A 20,783-nucleotide genomic window follows, 5' to 3' on the forward strand; every position below is an offset into this window, starting at 1 on the left:
CACACACACACACACACACACACACACACACAGCTGCTGCAAGTAAACCCAGCGGAAGTTGCATGCAATCTGTGGATGGTACCAATATCAACTTCCTGGCATTAATATTTTACTATAAGTTATGCAAGACAGTACTACTGGGGAAGACTGGGCCAGGGGTATGTGGGATCTCCCTGTATTCTTTTTGCATTTTCCTGTGAAGTTATAACTATTTCAAACTAAAAAGTGTTAATTAAAAAAAATAAGCCATGGATATGAACAGTTCCTAATACCCCTCACTAAGTCATATTCCACAAAGACTTGCTACAAACCCTTTTTGCACAAGCAGGATAAGCATCGTGGACCTTTAACAAAACTCAGAATATAAAGGGCTAAGATCCATACCTTTGGGTTAAGCTTTGTAAGGTCATATCTCTTTTCCGAAAGGTTTAACACCTACAAAGGGAAATAAGAAGCTATTAGACTAAACACGGTCCTCAGAGATCAAAGAGGATACAGTTGCATTCTCACACGCTACTTGCTTTCTAGATATAGAGGATTATAAAAGATTGGAATGTACAGATATGTAATTGTCACAGAATGAAAAGCAAACAAAATAAACAAAGAATGACAGCACACAGATCCTGCGGAACTGGACTGGGCCCCCAGAAAGCATGGGCTTCGTCAGAGGAAGGACGTGTGGGAAGGAGGGCACCTGGTCCTCAGGGAGCCCAGGCCCTGACACTCCGAGGCAGCCCAGAGACCCGTGCGCTCACGGAGAAGCAGAGCTGCCTGCGAAACCTGACCACACCTCGAGGAAAGGAACAAATGAGCACAACATTGGAGCAGAAGGGGCTCCCCAGCCTTCTCTCTCCGGAGATGGACACGGTGGAGAGCTGAGAGGAGGGGTGCTCCTGGGGTGAGGGCCCGTGGTCCCTCTACCCCAGAACAAGCTGCCTCCTACACCTGTGGACCGTGGGCCCCGTTAGAACCTTCTTCAGAGGGCCGAGGCCTGTAGCCTGACAAGACAGCTGTGGGCAGGGAGGAGTTCTGTCCCCACAAGCACCTGTCAGGGCACACAATTCAGACGTACACGGGGGAGGAGATGCACTCACCCCGGGTTCTGAACTCAGAAGCCATGGAAGACACACAGGTGTGTCTTTCTTCAGATTGTTCAAAATGGTCCCTGTCCCCAAACAAGGTGAGCACCCGGCAGCCTCGCCATTGTGCAAGGGGGCCTCTGGCCAGCGTGGAGGGAAGCACTGCCCCAGCTCCCGGGGCCCAGGCCCCAGGCCTTCGCGGGCTCAGTGAACCGCGCGCGGGGCAGGAAGGACGAGGCGTGGAGGGGACCCCCCATCCTGGGCCAGGTGTCAGGACAAGGACACCATTCCTGCAGGGCAGGCGGCTCTGGGAGCGAGGATGGGCTGGGGTGATCTCAGGGGCTGGACCCCGCCTTCCCTGCCTGTCACCAGGCCATGCTGAGGACGGGCGGGCGTCAGGGGGAAAGGCCACTGGGCCACGCAGGGGCTGCTGGAAGCCACCTGGAGGTCACCTCCCCCTGCTCTGCTTCCAGGGCCACCCACCCAGCCCTTCCAGGAGGCCGATAAGGATGGCAATATCTACCCTGTCATTTAAAGAGGTCTTACAGGCGGGTCTGGAGAGGTGCGAGAAGCTGTCATTTAACTCAAAGAGCGGAAGACGGAGCCGCAGGGCCCTGCTGCAGGACCGGCACTGGCACGGAGGGAACACGCAGAGCAAGGGGCGAAGGAGGCCGTCCAGGAAGACTCTGCTCTTCCGCGGTCTTCCTCAACTGGGGGCTCCATCCGACAACCTCACGTGTGTTTGAAGTGGGGCCGGGACAGACGCCGGCTCCTGAATGCCCACCCTCCGTCCCCCGATTCCCTTCAGCAGGAGGGAAGGAACGGGGCTTTGGAGACGGGGACGTCAAGCCCAGCAGCCGGGGCAGAAGCCGGCGGCCCTCGGGGCGCAAGTGCGGAGCCCAGACGCCCCAGACCACCGCGGGCCGTGCGCGGCAGCCAGTGCGGCCTCTGTGCGGTGCGTCCCCCTCCCCAGCACCTCTCCCCATCCACCAGGCCCCCAAGGGCGCTGAGCTACGCAGGGATTGGGATGCCTTCCCGCCCGCAAGCTCCTCAGTCCACGCATGTGGGCGCCTTCGCCAAGTTTCAGCAAACTCAGTGTCCCCCAACGTCCCCACCCTTGGTGTCCCCTCAACCGTCCTCACGCTCTGCGTCCCCGCTCACCAGGTAGTTGTCCCCATGCTTGGACCGCAGCATGCGCGTCACCTCCTGCAGGCTGTGCAGGTACGACTCCTCGGAGCAGCCCGCGGGGAAGGACACGGCAATGATGCGCTCGGTGATGTAGGTGAGGTCCAGCTCGCGGCCGTCCTCCATGGCGGGGCTCAGCCCTGCAGGCCTGGGAGACACGCGGCAGGCTGTCAGGGGAGGGGCCGAGTGCCAGGACAGCAGAAGTCGAGGGACCTTCGCTCACTGTTCGCACCTAGACCTGATCACAGGCATCTGGGAATTTACTGTGCCCCATCCCAGGAGGGCACACATCTCAACTTCCTTAACGGTCACGACTGGGGCACTATAAGCTACGAGCAGGGAATACACAGAGGAAGAGAGGCTCGTGGCAGAGCAGCAGGCCTGATGGAGAACCTGCAGAGGGAGGGCCTCAGTGGGCGGGCGTCGGCTCAGAGAGCCTGGACCTGGGAGGGAGGAGCCTCCCTTGCTCTGGGTATCACGGCAGGAGCAGGCAGCAGGGGAGAAGCTCATGGCAGAGCAGAGGCCAAGACTGGGAGACACCGGCAAGTGACTCGTCACGTCGACATGTAGCATCCTGCGGCAGGTGCGGAGGGCCTGCGGGCCCAGGCAGGAGGCTGGCCTGCCCTGCAGGGGGGATGAGCTGGGAGGGAATCTCAGCAGCTGGGAGGCAAGCGCTAGCGTCTCTGAGAAGGGCTGTGCGCAGGCTCTGCTGAGACCGCGCGTGGGTTAACCTGGGGCGTGCAGACAAGGGCAGGCATCAGGTATGGGAGGATGGGGCCTGGAGGAGGGTAAAAACGCCAAGCAATGAAGCCAGCAGAGGGGAGGGCTGCTGGTGTGGGGAGAGCCCGGAGCCCGGTGAGCCCGGGCTAATGCTTCCTGCACACAGCATCCAGGCTCTGCTTCACTCATCACTAGGACGGTGCTCTGGGGACCACGGGCCCCAGAGCCCCTCCCAGGAGAGGGCCCTAGGACTGCGGGTGGTGTCAGGGATGGAAGGTAAAACAACCAGCGGAGAGGTGCCGGGGTCAACCCCAAGACAGTGACAGCCCACAGTGAAACTACAGAAGGGTGCAGGACAGTCACGGGAGAGCAATTTTCGTCCATCAAATTCCCCACCACCAGCCTTAGGGGTTTGCACTTGCTGTTTGTTTACTACTCTTGTTACATGGGTTTCTCGCCTAATTCTGAAAAAATTTTAAAAATACATCAAATGGTTTTAACAAACTTCCAGGCACCCAGTCATCCAACTTCAAAACTGACACAGAGCCAACCTTTTTCCATCCACACTCCCTGCTACCTCCTCCATCACTTTGATGGCATTGAAGAAATCCCAGATATTATATGTCATTTCACTTATATTTTTGCATTTATGCCTAAAAGACAAAGATATTTTTTGAAATATCTACAATGCCATTATCACGCCTGAAAGAAACAATATCTTTAAATACCCATTATCATAAATGTATTTTTTTAATTGGTTTATTCAAATTCAAACAATCACCAAGATTTTCCTTCTCTACCTTATGCATCAGACATGAATGTTAAAGAGTTTTGTTTACTTTAAAAAATCAAATCACATTTTTTGACACTGGTATTAAAAAATAAAGAGCTCATCCCCAATGTTACGTTTCACAATCCAATCACAGCTACCCAATTATTTATTGAATGTTTCCACAACCAGCGTTTCTAATGCTGGGAGATTACATCCAGAAAGAGACATAAACATGATATTTATCACCTTTGAGCATTTATCTTTAAAAATGAAAACGACATTAAGCTCACTACAGAATAAAATAACACTGTGCCCAGGCTTCCTCTGTGAGATCTGACCCAAGGCCAGAGGCACACGAAGGAGTTTCGGTGATGGCCACTCACCTGGATGGTTTGTCACAGCACAGAGAGGCAGGTGGTGAGGAGGCCCCCGGAGTCTGCAAATGACAAAACAAGGGTCATTCTCAAGTCCCCTGTCCTGCCAGCCCGCACATCGCAAACCTCACCACGAAGGAGGGATGGGAGCCCGATCCTCTCTTTAATCATAAATGGTTCAGACCCTGAACTACTGGCTCCTCTTATCACCCGGGAGGGTCGACAGCTCATCAGGTCATCTCGGCCCTAAGACTCCAGATCCCAAGTGACGCAATTCCATTAACCAACAGCAGGACGGCTTCCCACGTGGGACAGCACAACAATCCCCGTCGGGCGTCGGGGCAAGGTGAGCGGTCCCAGCACATGTAAACGCTTGTCCTGCGTGTCCTGGTATACAGGAGGCGCTCAGTCAACATCGGGCATTATTACTATCATTATTGTTAATATTGATATCTACTTGAAAGAGCCAGTTAATGACTTTGAGAGAATTCTCAATTTTTTCCACTCTTTTTTGTAAAAAAGCTTATCCAACAGGGAAAAAAAAAAACTCAGGTTATAATTACTTTACAGTTTACATAACCCTTCCCTGTGTGTGTGTGTGTGTGTGTGTGTGTGCGCGCGCGCGTTGTAAGGGTTACGTTACACTCTAAGGCTATATATACACTCTTTCAGGAGATGCATCCAGCAACTTTGTGAGGAGGAATTATCCCCACGTTTCAGAAGTCGGGAAACCAAGGCTCTGAGAGGTGTGAGATCTTGTCGAAGATGGCAGAGGGGGAGGAGAGCCCAGACGTCCCCGTCTCATCTCCCCGAATGCCTTCCTCTCAGGAGGCTCCTTCCTCTACTGCCTTCTGTGAGCTCCTCCCTGCCCGCTGCGTCAAATGTATTTTTTAAGTATTGGGGAAATGTAAACTGATTCAGCATTTCAGAAAACAGCTTGTCCGTAAATATAAAATGCCCTTAAAAGGTCTGAAGCATGTGACTTAGCAATGTGAGGAATGACGCTGAGGAAATTAATGGAAAAGTCTGTGAGTCTCTATGGACAGGGACGCTCACTGCGCTGTGATGTGTGTAACAGCAAAAAATAGACAACAGCCTAAGAGGTCAACCACGGCCCCTCAGTTACATTAGATAAACCACGCTACCCTGCAGACGGCGACACGTGTGTGAGCCTGGAGAGAGGCCGTGACCTATGACGGCAACAGCGCTGACGACCCCAGACGGCCACATGGCCGCTCACCGGTGCAGAGTATGATTCACACACAGACCCACTCACTCCTATACACGCACCCCTGGCAATGTGTGGCCAGAGTGCAGGCTGACGGGGCAGAAGTTTGCTTCTGGAATGTCCCGTTACATTTTTTCTTCTATGTGCATTTTTTTCCTTTTCTGCTTAGAACATAGCTCACTTCTGTAACTGGAGAAAGTGTAATGCCTCCAGGGTCAGCTCAGATGAAGTTCCAGCTCCTGGTGTGGCATTCAGGCCTCACGGCCACAGTCACAGAACTCAGACGCCCTCCTGGAAGGCAAACAGGGAGGAAGCCGCCAACCTGGGGGTGAGTACGCAAAGCTGACTGGAGACCGCTGCTCCCTACTACCAACCAGCACAGAGGGACTGATTCTGTCTTCCGATACTTACAAACCTCTCTGCGTTTTCACTCTGCAAACTCCCGTCTGTGCGAACACACGTGACAAAGCAAAGCAGGAGAGAAGACAATACCCTGGGGGGAGGGAAGGCCACGGGGGCCCTGCGGACCAGCCCCACCTGCTGACGTCCAAGCACGGGATGTGACCAGGCCAAGCTGCTCGCCGCCAGGCCGCCCCCTCCTCGCTGCTTAGCCGGAGAGGGAACGTCCCTTGTCATTCCTGACACACGGAAGCTGAGTTTCAAGGGGGCCACAGAAACTCCTTCCGTACTCTCTCCTGGTTTGACCTGAAGGTCGGTCCAAGAGAACCGTTTTAGTTTTGCTCTGTAATTCCCCCAGAATTAGCACAGGAGCGCGAGATACTTCCTGCTCTAGAAGGCAGAGAGCTGGGCAGCTTCCGGGCCTTGGGAAACACCAGGCCCCAAGAGGGCAGTGAGGGTGGGCCTGGAGGGGTAGCACCCACACTCCCCGCAGCAGCCTCAAGGCTCAGCAGCTTCACAGAGGGTCCGAAACAGCCCAAACCCACAGCAAGTCCTGAGCTCCACCACCCTTTGCATGATGGATGTCAGCTAGATAGACGATAAATACACAGCTAGATGGTAGATAGGCAGACAAATAGATTGGATGGGTGATAGATACATGATAGGGTTAGGCAGATAGACAGATGATAGAAACATACACACACATACACGCATGAAAGACAATTAAATAAATACATACATACGTACAAGCAATACAATCAGAAGGCCAGGCCTCGGCCTACCCTCCCAGCATTTCTCAGTTCCACCTGCAGCCTGAGCTGTGTCCTTTGCCAACCTACACTGAAGTAACACACACCCATTTAGGATAAGCTGACACCATCCGTAAGCGTAAGTTTGTCAATAAAGAGCGAACTCCTTGAAGGCAGGCCCTCTATGCCTTCCAGTACCTGCCCCCATCACCTAACTGGATGACAGGGGCTGGGACTGCCACATACATACCGACTGTGCACCCCAGCCTGCCGGTGAGGCTCCTGGCCACTCCTTAGGTGAGAAGCCTAGCGTGGAGGTGGGCTGAGGGACATCACATGAAGGCGATGCCACTCGGGGGGTGTGGCCAGTGCCAAGGCCCTGCGGTGGGACTGTCTGCATCTCAGGGACCAGCAAGGGAACCAGTGAGGCCAGAACTGGTACACGGGAGGGGAAGAGTGAGGAGGGGATCTCTAGGATGAAAAAGGGAGGCCCTCCGGCAAGTCAGGGCCCCCAAGAGGCTGGAGAGAAAGTCCCTGCCTCCCTTCCTCGCCGTGCTGCCCCTGCACCCCACAGCAGCCAGCCGTGCCTGGGGCGACAGGGCCTGGGTCCATCGACCACGCAGCCCCCCGGGCTTCACTATGGGAGGCAGCAGTGTTCCACCGGCACTGTCCTGTAAGAGGCCACAGGTGACTGAGGTCAGGAAGCAGACCCACTCGTGGTCGGCCACCTGTTTCCCAGCAGGAACCCCAGGACGGAGATGTGATTCTCCTCACTTCACGGTTTGGGAAAAAGCACTCAGAAGTACCATTAGGTGTCTAGAATATCACAGTGAAGATGCAGTAGCAACTTCTGACACCGAAATTCTGGACTCTTTCGATCCCCCGGCCCCCGATGGTCCACAGCCCACCCTGCTCAGCCTGTCCCTGGGTCAGACTGGAATCACTGAAGTCAGCGGAGCTCTTCCCTGGGGAGCTAGTCTAGCCCTACGCTTGGAGGATTAGAGCAAAACCGTGAGCAAATTACCACTTCTAAGCCAGTTTCTGAGATTTGATGTGCATGAAATCCTGCAACGGGAGAAAACTTCATTCTGGGGCTGTATCTGGAACCAAGCAGATGATACGCAGGGGACGGGACCCCGGATACACTGGATGGAAGCCCCTTGGCTGCCCGGGGAGCTCTGCCGTGAGCAGATAGAGAGGGGCACGCCCCACGCCCAGTGGAAGGGGCCTGACCATGCCCAAACACCGTGCTTGTCAGGAAGGTGACATGTGATGTCTCTGTGAGTCTTTACTTGGAAGCAGAGAATTTATCTACTTTGGGGGCTAAAAAGCCAAAGTCTCCCTTTATCATCACAGTATATTTCATGCCTTAAGAATAACGGAGAGGGCTTCCCGGGGGCGCAGTGGTTGAGAGTCCACCTGCCGATGCAGGGGACACGGGTTCGTGCCCCGGTCCGGGAAGATCCCACATGCCGCGGAGCGGCTGGGCCCGTGAGCCATGGCCGCTGAGCCTGCGCGTCCGGAGCCTGTGCTCCGCAACGGGAGAGACCACAGCAGTGAGAGGCCCGCGTACCGCAAAAAAAAAATAGTAATAACTGAGAACCAACGTACAAAAGATTCTTGAAGACAGTCCCTTGCTCATGAGAAACCCTGCATCCTGAGCTCGTGGAAGTCTGAAGAAGCCTCTCTACTTGTAGCCCCCTGGCCCCCAGATCTGTGCTGCAAACGCCTTTTCTCCTGCTGTTTTGTGAGAAGAGAGCTGTCCGCCAGGCTTCCTGGGGAGCCTTCGGAGGCTGAGGGCTGCAGGCCACCACCGCTCTCCGTAGACCTGTGCCAGCGCCCCGGGTGATAGCAGCACAGCACCTGCCGTGCTCCTCCTGGTCTCCAGGGCGATGCAGCACCATCCCCACCTGCCTCTGCCCTGCCCAGCCTCCTTCACCTGTGTCCCCTTTGGCACATGCTTATCACAGCTCTCAACTTCTAAACGTGCTAAGAAAAATAAGGGCAAAGGGAAGAGACACAGGTGGAATCCGTGCTAAAGGTTAAACATACGGAAGGTAACCCACAAAGCCTGGGCTGCTTGAGGGGCTGCTGGAGGCCCAGAGCTCATCTGCTTAGACCACTATGTAGTCCTGGGACCCCAATGAAGTCACTGGCCTCCCTGATAAAATGACAGCTTTGGATCCAGCGCTTCGAAGGTCTGGTGCAGCCCTGCAAACCCTGAGTCCACGGATCCAAAACAGAGAGGAGTGAGCCATCCACCAGATAAAGAACTAGATGACCTGCCCGGGGGCTCTCTCGTTTAACATATTTTTCAAATTATTAAAACTCATTTATTTTCCTAATGAGGTCATTTTTATATTTGAAATAGATGTAGCAATAGCAATTCTGCAATCATGTGGCCATCTTTCAAGAGAGCACAGTGACCACCCTGACATTTGCATGCCGACACAAACTTCTGTTATTAAAAGAGAACAGAGAGGGCTTCCCTGGTGGCGCAGTGGTTAAGAATCCGCCTGCCAATGCAGGGTTCGAGCCCTGGTCCAGGAAGATCCCACATACCGCAGATCAACTAAGCCCGTGCGCCACAACTACGGAGCCCGGGCTCTAGAGCCCGCGAGCTACAACTAGTGAAGCCCGCGCACCTAGAGCCTGTGCTCTGCAACAAGAGAAGCCACCACAATGAGAAGCCCACACACCGCAATGAAGAGCAGCCCCTGCTCGCCACAACTAGAGAAAGGCCGCGCGCAGCAACGAAGACCCAATGCGGCCAAAAATTAATTAGTTAAATTTTTTTTAAAAAAAGAGAGAACAGAGACTGGTGCACCATTCGCCAAGACCAGGGGTAGCTCAGTCCAGAACACATGGTGACACTGGCCCAAGTATCGCTGGGAGAGAAATGCTTTGCCACTGATAACGGCGCTTTTCTAAGAGGGCAGACCGCTGGAAGGAAGGCTGGGGTTCAGACAGGCACTCCACCGTTTGGGAGCAGACGAGGGACAGCCACGTACTTCCAAACAACAGAGGGAGAGAACAGTGGGGTCCTGAGGTCCTGGTGGGGACGACCGGCGTGAAAAGGCCACTGGAAGCTCGCGGGGGACGAAGGCCAAAGCACGTGTCCAGAGTGGGAGGGCAGCTGCTCCCCGGGCGCACACCCTGCAGGCCCCGCCCGGGCTGAGTAAAGACAGGCACCCACGGTGCCCGGCGGGGAGGTGGTCCCCTGCGCTCACAGACGTGCGTGGTGTATGGGGCAGAGGGGGAGGCGGGATCCTCATCCACTGGGCAACACCACCTCCCAGGAGCCGCTGGCTCCCCAGGGTGCGTGGGGCTCCGGGCCGCCGGGCCCCCAGCTGACCTGAGGCTTACTTGGTTCAGTCAAACATCCTGCACCACCTCAAATCTACAGCCGAACCTCTGCTACCCTGACAGGAGGCCAAGAATTACTAGGGGCCCTTGTATCTTATACTTTTTCAAGGAAAAGATGTAGTCGATGCATGACAGTAAACAAACCCCTGAAGACTTCACTCTGGATGCAGAATGCGCCGTCGAAGGGTTTGGAGGAGGGTGCTGCAGTCAGAGCCAGCAACCGTGTCCAGGCCAAAGGACGCCAGGCTCCGCGTCGCCAATAACCATCCATGAGAGGCGGATCGCTGGCTTCCTGTAGGCTTCCACGAAAAGTGCTTGACAAATCCAACGCGTCAACGACACCGCACCCACGCCACATCGCCAAGGGCCCCAGCAGAGCCTCGGGGACAACCTAAAAAGCCTTACGTGAGGGATCGGATTCAGGGTGCAGAGACAACAGCTGCTATAGGCCATGTGCCCCGTCACCCTCCAACGCAAAGGGCAGGAAAGAGGAAGGGAAGACGTTCGGAGTAAGCCCCACTACACAGCAAGTAAGCAGTGCGGCCTGGGCTAGAACCACACCCACACTGCTCACCATGGCCACCCTCCGGGCATCTCCCGGAGTCCCTTCCGGCCCTGGCGGCTGTGAACGCAGGGCCACACAGGGACAGCCGGCTGACCCAAGGCCAGGGTTAGCCACGTAGGCTGTCCCTGCATTACCAGGCCCTGCTCTCCTTCAGATGAAGGCCTCTAAGTACAGGTAACAGAACCCTGAATGCTCCAGCTGTGTGACCTTGAGCAGGCAGCATGCCCTCTCTGTGCCTCATGCTCCTTACCCATAACATGGGCTGATCACTACAGCAACCTTCCCCGCAAGGTTGTTGTAGAGTTAAAGCAGCAAAGGCCTGTCACAGACCCACAACAGGGCCCAGCACAGAGTAAATGCATTAATAGCATTTACAGCGACATATTCTCATGTGTTTTCTGGGAAAGCATGAAATGGTGTAAAAGGAAAATGAGAACAGAGAAAGCAGTGCCTTAATGAGAACCACTCAGGGTTCAGTGAACGCATGTCGGCAGAGGAGAGGAAGCCACGGACACTTCCCCGTGAAGACACAGCAGCACCCATGCCTGTCACAAGCACACTTAGACACACACACACACACACACACACACACACACACACACACACACACGGCGGACAAATCAAGCCTGTGCTGCAGGGGTTGATGCTAATGCAGCGTTCTCATGTCCCCTGGCCACGGGGTGAAGGGTGGGGACTGGCCTGGCTCAGGAGGCCCTGGGTGAGCCCCAACCCAGCAGCCTACCTCATGGAGTCTCCCTCACTCTCCATCCTCACCTCGCAGCCCTCCTTTCAGTTCTCCCAACACATCGCTCCCTCCTGCCCCAGGGCCTTTGCACATGCTCTGCACCCACTTATTCAAGCCCCACCTGCAGCTCTCAGCTCAGATGTCATCTCCCCAGCAAAGGGGCCCCGTATGCATGTTCTGTCTACCTTGGTCTTCTCGACCGCACTGACCTCAACTGCACAGAAACAACCAGGGTGTGAATTCTTGTCTAAGCTCTACATTCCCCCCTTGAAGACACAGCAGAGGCACTGGCTGCTGGCTCCCAGATGCAGCTCAGCCCTGGGAGCGGTGTCCTGAAGGCAGCAGGCAGCAAAACACCTGCTGGATGTCTGCAGGATGAAGGAAGGAATAAACCAAGCAATAATTTCAAAGAGTCAGAGGGGTGATCTGGCCATGTTAAGAGGCAGGGGGATACTGTTTAACATTTCAGTAACGAATATCTACCTAGCTTTATTTTTAGGATAACAAAAATAAATGGGGGACTTCCCTGGTGGCACAGTGGTTAAGAATCCGCCTGCCAATGCAGGGGACATGGGTTCAAGCCCTAGTCTGGGAAGATCCCACATGCCGCGGAGCAACTAAGCCCGTGCGCCACAACTGCTGAGCCTGTGCTCTGGAGCCTGAGAGCCACAACTACTGAGCCCACATGTCACAACTACTGAAGCCCGCACACCTAGAGCCCATGCTCCGCAACAAGAGAAGCCACTGCAATAAGAAGCCCACGCACCACAACGAAGAGTAGCCCCCGCTCACCACAACTAGAGAAAGCCTGCGCGCAGCTACGAAGACCCAACGCAGCCAAAAATAAATAAATAAGTAAATAAATAAATGTATAAAAAAATAATAATAATAAATACATGGGGTACATTTACTATTTAAGTGGCTTAAACAGACTCATCATCTAAAAGAATAGCAGTCGGGCTTCCCTGGTGGCGCAGTGGTTGAGAGTCCGCCTGCCGATGCAGGGGACACGGGTTCGTGCCCCGGTCCGGGAAGATCCCACGTGCCGCGGAGCGGCTGGGCCCGTGAGCCGTGGCCACTAAGCCTGCGCGTCCGGAGCCTGTGCTCCGCAACGGGAGAAGCCACAACAGTGAGAGGCCCGCGTACCGCAAAAAAAAAAAAAAAAAAAAATTTAAAAAGAATAGCAGCTGAAGAGTAGCAACTCTCTGCACCGCCCCAAGGTTATAACATATGGACTCAATGAAAGGGGGGTGGTTGGTTATTAGGAAGAAATTTTCCATTGCACAGCCAGGTGGTGAAACACCAACTTCAGACAACCCATTGACCATCAAGTACAGCCTGTCCCCACAGACCGTCAAATATGGCTTCTTCTCACTGGCTGGGTGGGACTCACGCTGCGCCCACCCGGGTACTGGCTACTGTGACACACGTTCTCACCAACAGGATCCTCCAGATCACCCCGTGGAAGCGTTTGGTGAGATCCCTGCAAGGCGAAACCGGAGCAGAGGCCTTCCTCTCCAGGCACACTGCCGACCGTACCGGGGAGCTGGTCGCAGCTCTCACCAGGCTCGCTCCCCGCGCCCGCTCACGGGGAGAAGGGTGGCACTGGGATCCCTGGGCTGGAGCAGGTGAAGGCTGCACCCCTGCTTCCCACCTCCCCTCGCCCCCTCTGGCTTTCGGGTGAAGAGCAAAGAAAGAAAGACCTTTAGTGAATACCATACCGGGACCCTGGCCGGGCCTGAGGACACATCAAGGGTGCCAGCTTCCCCAGAGCTGCCGGACCTGTGTGCTGGTCCCAGCCACGCTGACCAGCCCCGAAACTTGCGTTGTGAAAGGTCTTATAAAAAGGAACAAAAGGCACGTTGCATAACCACAGCCAGATTCACAAGGAAGCACGGGACTTGGTGGCAGTGCACAGAGGTCACCGCCAGGCTGGGGACTGGGGAGGGGGCTCCATTAAGATCAGCTGAACATCTCTGTACATTCTGTGTTTGTTTCTCCAGGAAAATGGAGTTAAAAGTACATTTAAAAACTTTTTGAGGGACCTCCCTGGTGGTCCAGTGGTTAAGACTCCATGCGTCCACTGCAGGGCACATGGGTTCGATCCCGGGTCAGGGAACTAAGATCCCGCTTGCTGCGGGGCAGAGCCACGAAAAAAAAAAAAAAAAATTTGAGAGGCAACAGCTACCCACATCCAGTTCAAATATAAAGGCATTCATTTGTTCACTCATTCACTCACTGCCCGGATAGCAGGGTACAGGGGTGATGTGCACCTGCTTTGGAATCCTAACGCCTAGGTGAGGCCCCAGCTGTCTGACCTTCAGAAATTACCTCTCCGTTACTCAGTTTTCTCATCTGGAAAGTGGAGGTATTGGGAGGATTCAATAAGGAAACACGTGCAGCGCTGCGAACAGCACCTGGCAGGTAGAAAGTGCTAAATGAATATCAGCTTTGCACTCAGTCCTCGTGTTCGGGCACCAGGCAGGGACTGGCCCCTGAAACGCAACTTCCCCACAAGCCCACATCAAACACAGTAACCATCCAGGACCACAGCGCCATTCAAAGAAATAAGACTCTGGGAAAGAAATCTTCCCAAAGTCAGACAGCCAGCAAGACACCGTTCCCTTCCAGAACGAGAATACCAGAAAACAAATTCATTATCAGGACTGCCCACCTTAAGAATCTTTTTAGGATTGCCCACCTTAAGAATTCTTTTCTTAATGCTCCTACAGGTGAGCAGCGATTACGATGAATTACTAGAAAATACACACCCCTCTTAAGTTAGGAAACTAAGGTAACCCCCAAGCTCAACTATGAGAAGCAAGGTTTTGTTCACACTGAGATTTTGTCTGTGCTTATTTGTGACCAAATAATCAGAATTCTGAGCTGCATAGGCTGGTCTGAACCATAAGTAACCCCGAGGCTGATGAAGAAAGGGAGGGAGGCGTCCCCAGGGCAGGAGGGTGGAGACAGCGCTTTCACAATCAAGTCCGATGTCCCCAGAGGGGTTGATGGGCAGAGGTCCTCAGCTCGGGCAGTGGCCGCCCCCAGGAAGCAGAGGGTGGGGGCCAGGGTCAGGGCTCGGTGCTCCACGCGACTTTCACTGCCCCATCGCCACCCAGCGAGGACAGAGGCAAACAGAGGAGAGACGCCAGGGACAGACTCGGTGCCAAGTGCAAGTGGAGGCCCTGCAGATCCCTCTGGGGAGGAACTCACTGTGCTGCGGAGGGGCACAGCCAGCTTCTCCTTGCAGAAGCAGCTCCCTCCTGGCGCCCTGTTCCCTCCCTGCCACTGGCCTGATGCAGGCGGAGGAGTGGTGACAGGAGGGGCAGCTGGGAGCACAGTCTCAGGGCTGCAGCACAGGGGCCCCAGCCCCACAGCAGAGCAGAGGGCTCAGTGAAAGCACGTAGGCCTGCGCTCAGGGCAGGGACACGGGCTCTGGCTGAGGGCTGCCTGCCAGGGCCGTGCAGGGACCGGAGAGGGACCAGGAAGGACCACACAGGGCGGGGAGCCGCGTCCTGCTGGCACTGAGTCCCACCTCCCTGGGGTGCAGAAAGGTTAGGCCCATCCTCGTAAGTTCCCCCAGGAAACTTGCCAGGGTTCCTGGGAAGGCAGGTGTCCCAGAAACTAACAGGTGCGTGCCCACCCGCCCGCCTGCCCTCTTTCTGTTCTTTTTAATTAGCACAAAACCAAGAAACAAACACACAAATGAAGTCAAAGAGCATAGCTGGACCGAAAGAAGAAGCAGGCGCCACGATACCTCCATTAGCTCCTGAACTGTCACGCTCCCTGGGCCCCGAGTTTCCAGGAGGCCAAAAGGAAAAAGGAGGTGGTGGCTGGACACACGTCAGACCGTGGGGAAAACCGTGGCTGAACAGGTGGCCCAACCTGTCTGAGGCTGGATTCAACCTGCTCACGGGACACCCAGACCTACAAGAGGAAGGACAGCCAGTGCCGGGCCAGGAGCGGCCGAGAACCAGAGCCCCATCCCCCACGTCGCAACCGGGGCCCCATCCCCCACTTCAGAACCGCCCTCCCCTCCCCAGCTCTCTACCCTAGAGGCTGTCTGATGGATTTCATTTTATGAAATGGTCGGATATGCTCCTTAAATTGAGAGGGAGATTCATGTAAGCCCATTTTATAGTTACATCTAAACAGGCATTCTGTTATTTTTTATCAATTATTCCATAACAAGGACATTTCATTTCTTCCCATAGAGGACCACGGGGAGGGTTGTGGGAGGCTCTCACAGCCCTGTCCCTGGAAGGATGGCCAGCGGGTGGAGGGGTCCGCTCTGGAGGAAACCACGTGGGGCCTCCTTCCAGGCCAGATGCAGTGGAGGCCCCGAGCTGAGGGGCTCCAGTTTCTGTCTTAGGCCAGCTCGGTCCCCACAGGATGGCAGGGGCTTCCTGAGAGGGGCCGCGGGGGTGAAGGGTAATCGGGCCACCTGTCCCTTTACCTGTCACGTCAGCAGGATTTTTAACTCTTCTGAGCATCGTTTCTCATGTCTGTGAAATGGGTCAATGATAGCAGCCTCCTGGCTCCATGAGAGGACCGGAGAAGTCCAGAGGCACCTAGCCCCGTGTCTCATGGCGGTATTGGCTCAAAGCCATTCTCTTCACCATCAGGGGCCCCAGAGGGAGAGACGGTCCTAGCCCAACTCCCGCATTTCACGCGTGAGAGACGTGATTGGGAGGGGAAGTGCCCTCTGGTGGGGGAGCAGACGGGGCCAGGTGTGGTGCCCCAAGGACAGGCTGTTTACTCCTTACTCCGTGGTGATGGAGAACACGCCAAGCCTGGGGATCCAGCTCTCAAAGACACCATCAAACTCCCAACAGGAGCATTCTCGGTGCCAGCCAGGGATATGAGCAGCCCAGGAGCGACCTGCAGCCCCAGGAGAGACCAGACACACTCTCTAGGAAGTCAGGACCTGTGTGATTATCGCTGGGGTAGTGTCACTCATCCTGGGAGGGCGAGAGCTCTCTGCAGAGAGAGGCCTTCAGCAGCAGTGACGTGAGGCCACTCCGGGTGGTGCCCAGTAGGGCAGTGTCCTGTCCTGCAGGCCCATCCTGCGCCAGTGCCCAAGCTTCCCACCAAGGATGGCCCCACTGAAATCCAGGGGTCCAGAGGAAAAGGCAGGCCCCCTTTCTGAGAACATCTCTGAAATGGTGTTCCCTTTTTATAGGTGAGGATATTTCCCACATTTAAGTTGCTTAAAATGAAACAGAGAGGTAAATATAAGATTGTGAATGTGGAATTAAATGCTGGATGACAATGGATCACATTCAAGAAAAGACAGGGACTTCCCTGGTGGCTCAGTGGTTAAGAATCCGCCTGCCAATGCAGGGGACACGGGTTCGATGCCTGGTCCAGGAAGATTCCCACATGCCGCAGAGCAACTAAGCCCATGCGCCACAACTACTGAGCCTGCGCTCTAGAGCCCACGAGCCACAACTACTGAGCCTGCAAGCCACAGCTCCTGAGCTCGCGTGCTGCAACTACTGAAGCCCACGCACCTAGAGCCTGTGCTCCGCAACAAGAGAAGCCACCGCAGTGAGAAGCCCGCGTACCGCAACAAAGAGCAGCCCCCGCTCGCCACAACTAGAGAGAGCCCACGCGCAGCAATGAAGACCCAACGCAGCCCCCCCCCAAAAAAAATATATTTTTAATAAATAAACAAAAGACAAACACATGTTGAATTAAAATGGAAGATGAGTCTTGGCTGGAGCAGCTGGGAAGCCACGTCAAAGTTTGGGACCTACTGCTCACTGATTGGAATTAAACTCTGTCTTGCCCTCCAAGAACCAAATAAATGAGGTCACACCATAACTGACCGGCCCCCCCCACCAATCAATAACTGTATGGTCACTCCATTCACTCTGGAAGACAAATGCCTGCTACCCAGGGCTGCCCAGCCTCCACAACCCTGTACTGCCTCATCCACCAACCAGCCCACAGACGACCACGTCCGCTGGCTTCTGTCGCTGCCGAGTTTAAGGAAACATTGTGCAAACCACTGAAACATGAGCCTCAAAAGAAAGAGATCCGTTGTTGTTACAAACACGGGTGGGTGTTCACGTCCCCGGAAATGCACAGTCATCAGCGCTCTCGACCTAACCAGGTTGTGTAAAACCCAGGGCAAATCCAGAGGACTGATGTGGTCAGGTCATCTCCTAAGTCTCCTTCAGCTTTCATAACACGTGGAGGGAAGTTTAGAGGACTCATTGTGGGTGTACATTATGCAAAAACAGGACAGGGGAGCCTCAGCCACTGGACTGAACTCAAAGACAGGGCTATCAATACACCAAAGACATACGGCGACTGTTGTCTGTGTCGACAACTGTTGTCTGTGTCGACACAGTTAAATACTAAAGTGAGTCACGGTCAGGATTCTGCGGGTTAACTGACAGGTCAATTCAAGAACCACCTACACATTCTGATCATTTTTAATGACAGGTTTGACTGAATGTGAAAGCAAATCGATGACATGTGACAACCCTCCTCATGACTGTTATTACATGGAGAAGAGAAATGGTTAAAGCCACTTATCCCAGACCCATCCTAGTGTCTTCCTTGCACTCTCTCTCGTGACCCATATGGCCGCCCCCTGAGCCGGGAACCCTTCCCATCCGCACTTTGCCAAAAGGGAGCTGAGGACCACATGCCCAAAGTCACCCAGCCAGTGAGAAGCAGCGATGGGACTCAGCCCAGAGGCCACCATGTCTGCTCCCAAACCTGTTTATGCCAAATGCATAAGAGGTTCCCAGCTCTTACTCACCATGGTGGGCCGCCAACTTCCCGACTACCCTAGCACCCCAAAAGCCAAGACCACTCAGTCCTCCACCACGAATTCCTCCCAGCTTGGCCTCTCCTCCTGCCCGCCCCTCAGGTTTGTATGAGAATTGCCCACTGCAGGTTCGTGGGGAGGCAGCTGGGAAGTAGGCTAGGGTCTCTTCTTTCTGATGGGCAAGTGAGGGGAAAAGGTCTGAGGACCCCTAATCAATAACTAATCAATTGGGGACTCCCCTGGTGGCACAGTGGTTAAGAATCTGCCTGCCAATGCAGGGGACACAGGTTTGAGCCCTGGTCTGGGAAGATCCCACATGCCACAGAGCAACTAAGTCCATGTGCCACAACTACTGAGCCTGTGCTCTAGAGCCCGCGAGCCACAACTACTGAGCCTGCGAGCCACAACTACTGAGCCCACGAGCCACAGCTACCGAAGCCCACGCGCCTAGAGCCCGTGCTCCACACAAGAGAAGCCACCGCAATGAGAAGCCTGCACACCACGACGAAGAGTAGCCCCTGCTCACCGCAACTAGAGACAGCCTGTACATCGCAACGAAGACCCAATGCGGCCAAAAATAAATATATAAATTTATAATTAAAAAAAAAACTAATCAGCTGTAGTTCATTCAAGGTTTTCATGTTCTAAAAAGTCACCATGACACTGGCCGGCCTTCTTGTGCCTATGAGCAACAGCCATTGTAAACAGAAATCACTAACAAAAAGAAAAAAATGTGGCACTAAAATATACCTTGAAAAGGACACCTGTTTACTGATACTATTAGTCTGAAGGCTGAAACAAGAAGGCACCTTGTACAGCCTCAGCTGGTGACGTGCCCACAGGCAGCTCAAAATTTTTGCCCTTCTGCGCACATCCCTGGACAACCACAGAATCACAGTGAGTGTTGATCTGTGGATTACAAATAAAGTTTAGTAAACAGGCAAGTTTGCAAACATAAAATCCACTAACAATGAGGTGTGACTGTAATTTAATCTTTTTAAATTTGTAGGTGATTCAATCTTTGATTCACTTAAGAACTATCTGGAAAACTTCCCAATTCTAATGTCCCCATATTTGTCACAATAACATTATGACAAGAATCATAATCACAGTATCCAGTCATAGTTGTAAGTTTATGTGATATCATTTTTTTATACCAAGGGTGCCTTATGCTCCTTGGGAAGCTAAGCCCTGGAGTTCTCCTTCCTCTTTGTTTTTTTTTTTTGTTTTTTTTTGCGGTACACGGGCCTCTCACTGTTGTGGCCTCTCCCGTTGCGGAGCACAGGCTCCGGACGCGCAGGCTCAGCGGCCATGGCTCACAGGCCCAGCCGCTCCGCGGCATGTGGAATCCTCCCGGACCGGGGCACGAGCCCGTGTCCCCTGCATCGGCAGGCGGACTCTCAACCACTGCGCCACCAGGGAAGCCCTCTCCTTCCTCTTTGGAAGGTAGAGGCTGACAGGCTGATGCTGCCACGCTTCCTTCTGAAGACATGCACTGTCTCTGCCAGAGCTTTGTTTCCACCTGAGGACTTCCGACGCCATGCACTGAGCCGCTTGGAGCGTTTTCTAGACAGAGACCCTGAAGAAGCTGGCTCTGTGTTCTAGAAAGCGGACAAAAGGACTACAACATCGTCTATGCAGGAGGGAGAGGACAAGGGCATCAGGAGGTGAGAGACTGTTCCCAAGAGGAAGGGATCTCGGTGAGGCAGCCCAGCCCACCCCCTCTCCGTCCCCCTAGGCTGCAGCGTCCTCAGTCATCCCCACGCCCAGCTCGCACAGCCCGCCAGGCTCGCTCAGAGTGGCCGCACCCCTGGAAGACATCTCCTCGTAGAGCTGGTGCTCAAACTTCAGCTGGCAGCACAGTCACTCGGCAGGCTTAGGAAAAGAGAGATCTGGGGTCAGGGGTGGGACCAGAGGATTTGCGTTTCTAAGTTCCCAGATTCATGCTGCCGCTGTTGTTCTGAGATCACACTTTGAGAACCACTGACTAAATAAACTATCTGTGCATTGCTTGGTTTGGACTAAAACCTTGTTATCACATACTCTGCTGGCTTTGCTAAAGCAACCCTCGCTGTCGTTTTCACTCAGTCCCCCAATCTCCCAATCACATTCGGAATGACCGCTGCAGCAGTGCTGTCAGCCTCTACTTGAATATCCCCAAGGACAGGGAGCTCGCCACCTCATACACTTCCAAGTCCATTTTTAACTCTTAATTTTCCAAAGTCCTTTGTCACATTGAGTCTAAATCTGTGCTCACTCAACGTCTGTACCTCATGAGCAAATCATATTGAAGTCAATCCCTCTGGGGAGGAAGATGTATGATTTTCCCAAAGAGAAGAGTAAGAATGCACTTGGCTAGTTTGAAACTAACTTCACGTAGAATGACTGTTTTAAAAAGGCTTTATGAAGTAAACATTGCCATTTTAGAAAACAATGTATCACCTCTGTGTCTTGTGCTGACGAACTCAGCAGGTTTTCAGTGAAGCATTTCATCAAGCAGACACAGTGTCCTTCCAGATGTCAACTAGTCAGGAGGCCACACTGGCCGCTGGCGGGCAAGCCTTGAGCCCTCAGGAAGATAACTGGGCAGGATGGGGAGCTGGCAGCGGATCTCGAAACATGGTGGGCGATTCATATGGTGAAACAGTTACTGGCCACTGGGTGTCCATCACCAGCCCACCCTGAGCTCTGTGCCTTATTACTTGCATCCTGCACTATAACCCTGGGATGTGGAGACCAGGGTCCTGAGCTTCAGGTACCACCAGCTTCCAATCCCCACAGCTCCTCACTGAATCACTGTAAAGCCAAACCCAA

General features: G+C 54.0%; 1 protein-coding gene across 9 annotated transcripts in view; it reads right to left on the reverse strand.

Annotated features, from left to right (window-relative positions):
- TNS3 (tensin 3) overlaps positions 1–20,783 on the reverse strand; it is a 224,337-nt gene that overhangs the window by 124,019 nt on the left and 79,535 nt on the right. For all 9 annotated transcript variants that reach the window (XM_027124073.1, XM_027124072.1, XM_027124071.1 and 6 more), the window contains 3 exons: positions 4,140–4,192; positions 2,241–2,412; positions 385–435 (listed from right to left, as the gene is read on the reverse strand). In XM_027124073.1, coding sequence (XP_026979874.1) covers positions 385–435; positions 2,241–2,390 — 201 coding nt within the window. In that variant the 5' untranslated portion in view covers positions 2,391–2,412; positions 4,140–4,192. The remainder of the gene's footprint in view (positions 1–384; positions 436–2,240; positions 2,413–4,139; positions 4,193–20,783) is intronic.

This window comes from Aethalodelphis obliquidens, unplaced genomic scaffold (assembly GCF_003676395.1).
Source record: "Aethalodelphis obliquidens isolate GAN/ISIS:26980383/991018 unplaced genomic scaffold, ASM367639v1 scaffold27, whole genome shotgun sequence".
NCBI lineage: Eukaryota > Metazoa > Chordata > Mammalia > Artiodactyla > Delphinidae > Aethalodelphis > Aethalodelphis obliquidens.